This window comes from Amblyomma maculatum, chromosome 6 (genome assembly GCF_055883805.1).
Source record: "Amblyomma maculatum isolate TAMU_Amacu chromosome 6, ASM5588380v1, whole genome shotgun sequence".
NCBI lineage: Eukaryota > Metazoa > Arthropoda > Arachnida > Ixodida > Ixodidae > Amblyomma > Amblyomma maculatum.
In genome coordinates, this window is record NC_139349.1 from 126,990,849 (window position 1) to 126,997,466 (window position 6,618).

A 6,618-nucleotide genomic window follows, 5' to 3' on the forward strand; every position below is an offset into this window, starting at 1 on the left:
CTGAACTGAAATGCGAGGATGATGAAGACATTCTTTACTTTGAACATTTTACTTTGACATTTGGGCCCGAGTTTCTCATTCCGGCAATCTCCGGGGTCTTGCAGCCTCTTTCTTCTCTTGCTGTTCGTGCTGAACGTTCGAGAATAAGCTAGGCAACACTTCCTCTCAACCCATTTTCTCACTTAATCGTGTTTCTACAAAAAAAAACAAAAAAAAGTAAATAAAAGAGTGGCAGGCCGGATCAACAATCAATTTACAAGGCTTGATTCCAATTAAAAATAAATAAAAAGGAGCAGAAGCTAAAAATATTTAAAAATGGTGAAGTAAAAATAATTATAAACTAATGACCAAGTCTGAGTCGGATGTCCACGCCCACCATAAAAAGAGGGACATCCAGAGGGTAGCACCTAGGCTGTAAAACAAAAAACGAGAAATAGAACCGGAAATGCAAAGAACAGCATCAAAACAACAAAATTACAAAAATGACTAGGACCGTACGTTGAGAGAGATACCCTTACACTACACAAAAGCATGGGACAAAGGTCACTGGATTAAGATAGTAAGCGGGATAGTCCATAACAAGTAAAATATGTGGAAAATATAGATTGACAGTCTCCTACACAATTGCAAGAGTAGGCGCACAGAGAATCCACACAAAAAAGCTACATGGAGGTTCAAAAGAATGAAACTAATGGCGATTTCCACTGATCGCTACGGAGCACGTATTTTTGCTCCGGGATGACGATTTTTAATTCCACTGGTCGACCAAGATAGGTTGCGCATATTCCGCTGGTCGTTTGATCCGCCGACCGAAGTCGGATCTCGCCAGAAGTCCTAGTCGCTGACGCGGTCACTTCCGGATGCTGCTGGCATCTTCTGGCTGTTTTTGACCGTTTCAGCGACATCGGCAGAGGACACTGGGCATCACCGTTTTTTGCGCGAATATGTCGCGCAAAAAACGTCTGCAGCGTTAAAAAATGAGAAAGCAAGTTGTTGAGGGCTGCACTCCTGCCTATTTATCAACCGCAAACATTTTGGCGCTGGGATGCGGCTACAACTTTCGAAACCGGCTCAGCTTTACTTCCGCCGCGCGTTCTACACGTTCCGCTGGTCGACCAAGGCTGATTCGCTCTGTAGCGCTTTAGGTCGGCTCGGGCGCCCAGCTCCGGTCGAGCAGTGGAAATCGCCATAAAATAAAAATTGAAATCGAGCACTGATAAATAAAACACGAGGGAGAGAGGAGGATAAAAAATGTATAGCCAATACAAAACGAAAGATATATATATAAATGCAAGGGAACCTGGAGAGATGCAGGAGACATCCATTACTACACCAGGTTTATATTATACCCCAACAGGCGCGGTAAGAGAGACGCTGGAAAATGATGCATGGAACACAGCTGTGGCAGACCTTTACCTGACAGGCCTCCAGGTGCAGCATGCGAGAGAGATTATTGGTAAGCAATAGGTAAAAAAGGCCACATGCAGAAATGAAATATACGCATTTAGGCATATATGCATGTATACATTTCAAAAATAAAAGCGAGAATTTTAAGTCCGAAATTAAAGCTATGTAAAACTTAATTTGCCTTCGAAACGTCATTTAATGTGTAACACTATGGTCATAAAATTTCTAAGTTTAAGTGGGAAATTTTTGAGAAAACCAATATTTATTACGCGGCACGTCCTTGCACATATACTGTAAGCTATTTGGGGCAGATTCCTCGATGAAGATAATCACTTAGCACTAAAAAAAAAACTCGACTCATTTCATACTGTTATGCATGGTGGTCAATCAGACCTGGCTCAGTAAGCAAGGGTGACTATTACCACAACGCAGTTAAGGGCCTTTCCAGGCAAGCTGAAAGGACGTAGCCAATGCACGCAGCTTTACATAGTAGCACGGAACCCTCCGCTGTGCAGAGCCTGGTAGGAGTTCTGCAGGAGCCTCCGACGACACCCTTGCCCCCACCACCGTCAGGCGCAAGCGGGGAATCAACAGGTCATTCGCTGATGCTTGCAAAAGCAAGTATGGAAATTTGGTGGCATCGGTAGGCACGCCACGACGAAATACATGTGGAAATGTTAAAGCCTGATCCAGTATCCATAAGTGACACACCTCAGCACCGCAGTTGTGTGCACCTCCAGGCAAGGAAAAGGGCGTGCCTAAGGCACATAAGCTCGAATCAGGAGCACGGCGCTCTTTCCTGTACAGAGCATGTTAAGGGGTCTGCAGGGCCTTCCGGCAAGACCATGGCCCCCACAACAGTCAGTTTAGCAGGTGATCAACAGGTCATCTGCTGGTGCTCGTAAAACCACGGAGGAATGTTGGCAACATCAGCGTGCATATCAGGACAAGAAGCAGGTCAAAAATGCACCCAGATAATCAGGCAGCCAGATAAAAAGCGGATACCTGGAAGGAGCGACTACGAAATCGGGGAAAAATATTAAAGAGTATACAATAAAATGAAAGTAACTCAAACTTATAACATTCACAAATACAGCGCATATTTTGAAAAAAAAAAATATCGTCAATTGTTCTGTCCATTTCGTTCCTGAATTCCTTTAGCGGCCCACATTCTATGGTCTAGAACCATCCCTACGCTACAGTACATGGTTTGTCACTCACAGTTTGCTATATGTAGATAGCGTACACACATTTTAATACCAGGACGTGTTTGGCTTCATCCTTTTCAGTGTTATTCCTTATCCTTGCGTATTCTTTACCGCGCTGGCTTATATTTGTGTGGTGCGTACTGGTCCGGACGTCCACGACCTTATATCTCGACCCTGGCCCAAAAGCATATAATTTGTCAAAGTTTCAATAATTAGTATCTTAGAAACATCTTGATTGCATTTTTGATCGTGCTATTACTGGACGCAAGGAGCCAGTCAAATAAATTCCTAGTCTGGTTGGCTACTTTCCTATGCGCAAACAGGCAGTGCATGTATGCCGCCTGCGTTTTAAGGGTAAGTGTAGTGCAGTGCCAGATTGATTTAGGATGAGAGAGTAAAATAAGAATTCTGAACTGTTAAGTGATATAGCTCTTATGCAGATGTTGCTAGGGGCGCTTCACATTCGAGAAATTTCGCTTCTCGAGATCTCCTTCGGTGGAATAGGGAAAGAGGAACATCCTGCAATAAATGCAGAAGCAGCATTGAACGTTTCCTTTCACGTTAATTATAAACCAGTTCGTGACGTATACAACAGAGGGCAGCTCAACTTCAAAGATGGTAATTGTACTACACAATCAGTGCTTCAAGGATCTAAGATGCGTTCATTGTTTTCCGTCACGGCAAACGCGAGCGCTTTCAAGACGTCCAAGCGCATCAAAAAAACGAGTTGCTCTAGCCTAGAGTGTACGCTACCTCCCGACTCACCTTTAAGGTACTCCCTATTGGGGAAGTTTATTCGTTAATTGGCAAAACATTCTATTTTCGCTCTTGTACTTAAAGCGTCATATAATACAAGACATTTGACGCGATGCGTATACGTTATGCAGCTCGCTCGGCAGAAAAACAGTCGCCGTCACCTCCATCCTCCAAGAAGTCATAGCCGAGGACGTCGCCGAAGAGGACTTCACAGGACCGGGGTGCTCCCGCTATCCATGCTAAGAACTTTGCGACTGGGAGGCAGTTTGTCATCAATGCCTACGGCTTCCAGGAAATCATCGAACAAGGTAAGCAGCTGGCCTAGAGTCGCCTCGTCTGCCGCCTCTCGCGCCCCTTCCTCTTTCTCGCGCGGAATCGCAGAGCTACGCCGCGAAATGGAAGGGATTAGCGCGCAGGTAGCTGAGCAAGCTGCAGATAAAAGTTTAAGCGCTGCACACGCAGACACATCGTCCCCATCGTCACCGTCAGCGGACCCAATGGTGCACCCTGTGGAAAAGTCTATGGACAGCCGCATAATGGCTGTAGAAGACCCCCTAGCTGAGTTAGTAGGCGAGTTTTCCAACTCTGGAAAGGTCCTGGAAGACATCACCCAGAAGGTGACCATTGTGGTCACCAGTAATATTAAAACGTGGATGAATGAGAATGGTCTACACCTCGACCGCAGGCTTAGGTCACGGAATGAAATTTTATGAAACTTTATGCGTCCATGAAACTTTATGCGCAATATTAATTTCCATTAAATCGCTGAAGATTCTCAGGAAAAAATCGCTGTTCAGGGCCTGGGAGACGTAGCTGCGCAATCTTGGTGAACTCAACTGCACAATCAACATGGAGGGAATACCTAAGCTATCCTGCACCCCGCAAAATACCAGTCTTTGATTCGTGCAGTGGATCTGCCACTGTTTTAAATATCGCAAAAACGTGCTAATATAAGGTTATATCCCCAGAACTTTGAGCGCATGGTTAAACACTTTCTAACGGGACTCGTTCACCTGCCTTGTTTAAACAAAGACTTTACCGCGCAGGAAGTCGGTCTCGAACTTAATCGATTCTATTCGTACGTGGTGTTGACAGTTCTCCCCCTGCGTCGTACAGACTGATTCGTACACATCTTAAATATTTACTGCGCCCTAAACGTAATAACATAACATCCTCGCACATAACTATCAAGATGCTAAAGGTAGCAGGACGCCGGTTGCCACCTCTTCTGATTGTGGGCGATTTCAGCGCTGCCTGTCGGTTGTGGTTCTACCGCAAGAACAGTCGCGTGACAGAAAACTTGCGGACCTATTCTCCACGCTGGGCATTACTATCCATACTGACCCCGTCTATCCAACGGTTATGGAATATTCCGTAACTCGAGACATCTGTCGCGATATTATTCTCAGCCGCAACAAAAGACATGCAGATTGGATCAACACCGAGGACAGCCTTGGCAGTGGCCACTGCATCAAGACAATCATTTACACTCGCCCTCTATACCACACCATACCGCAGGCCTGCCTGCCAGACTAGACGGATTTTCGTCACTCCCTTCCCCCTGCAGCCTGCTCCAAAACGACTATATGGATTATTCGTTCCTGCTGCATGATCTGCGGGTAGGTCTCTATAATGAGGCGGGGTACCGCTCCAGGCATGGGCAAGGTAGCTGTCAAGATTTTGGCCTACCGTCCTGACCTGGCATATGAGTCTCTGCTAGAATATATTACCGCATTATGGACAGAAGAAACACCCCTCCCCCTAGAGTGAAGAACATCCCCAAGCGGGAAAGCCCATTGATACCGATCATCTCCGACCTATCTGCTTCATGTCTTGTGTGGCCAAGCTCATGGAGGTCATGGTTCGAGATCTCATCTCTGATTATCTGGAGGCCCGCAATACTTTCGCTGAGAAAATGTTCGGATTCCGGCCTCAGAGCTCAGCACAGGACATTCTGTTTCAACTTATTCACGAGGTACTCACTCCTGTCGAGCACCATCGCGATGACAAGATAGTTCTCGCCTTGGATTTGAAGTATGCTCCCGACAACCTGAAGCACAGTGTCATCCTCGCTCACCTCAGCGAGGCAAAATGCAGACACAACACTGTTAATTGCATAATACGCTTCTTAACGGGCGGTGAAGATTTTATCCTTATCCCAGACAAGGAACACGCTCCTTACACTATAGGTACAAGAGGCACGCCACAAGGCGAAGTGTTGTGCCTATCACTATTTATTTTACAATGTTTCATATCTCTGGCCAATTGGCTGAGGTTGAAGGTGTGCAGCACACGCTGTACGCCGACGACATCCAAGAGAAGGCAACACTGGTCAACTGGAGGACTGCCTGCAAACAGCAGTGGGCGACTGTGCTACGTACTGTGCTCTAAAGTGCTCTCCTCAAAAATCAGAATTCGTACGTGCATATCAGCCCTCCACCGGTATTCAAGACCCCCGCACTTCTTTCCCTGGCTAGTGGAGCCATACGCGAAGGCGTAGAGATTAGAGTCGTCGCACTGTTTATTAACCAATATTGGCGCGTTGCGCCGACCCTAGCCAAGCTTCGCGAGATTGGCGTCAAGTGGGCCGCAGGGTCCACAGGGTCCCCAATAAGCGTGAGCGCCTCAGGAGCAAGAATGCGATGTGACTCGCGCATGCTTTTGTGCTGAGTCGAATTCTTTATTCAACTCCATACCGGCACTTGCGCAAGCATAATGAAGAAATCCTAGGAGTTACCTTCCACAAGATGATCAAGAGGGCATTCGACATCCAGATTTCTACCTCTAATACGATACTCCTTGCATTGGGTGTTGTGAATACTAATCGCGTGCTACGCGAGTCGCGCCTAACTAATCAATACACGCCACGTCTTGCCCAGACCTTGTTCTGTCCTCGGCTTTTAGACCGGCTACATATACGACACAACCATCAAATTCGGGAAAAGGTACGAGTGCCTGAGCTGTGGAGAGGCGCCCTCCGTGTTCGACCCCTTCCTACCAAAATGACCAGAGAAGACCAGAATGGATGGCATCAGGTGCAGAAAAATGCCCTGTATGGTCATTATGGCTCCAAACACGCTGTTGGCTATGTGGAAGTTGCGGGCCCGCATCATTCCAGGGAAGGACGATGCACGGCTGCAATCGTTCATGAGGAAATGCAGATGCACGGTTACTTTTAAGACCCCTAGCGCAACCCACGCGAAGGAGGTAGCAATCGCCCTGGCTCCTCCCACTCTCAATCTAAACT

The 6,618-nt window shown here is 46.7% G+C and overlaps 1 protein-coding gene across 1 annotated transcript; it reads left to right on the top strand.

The window, feature by feature from the left end:
• Nucleotides 1–3,868: 3,868 nt before the first annotated feature.
• LOC146186722 (uncharacterized) lies at nucleotides 3,869–6,377 on the top strand. Its single transcript, XM_084608098.1, has 3 exons — nucleotides 3,869–3,988; nucleotides 5,218–5,457; nucleotides 6,276–6,377. Exons 1-3 carry the CDS (start codon nucleotides 3,869–3,871, stop codon nucleotides 6,375–6,377), a joined length of 462 nt encoding a protein of 153 aa, XP_084464224.1.
• The last annotated feature ends 241 nt before the right edge of the window (nucleotides 6,378–6,618 follow it).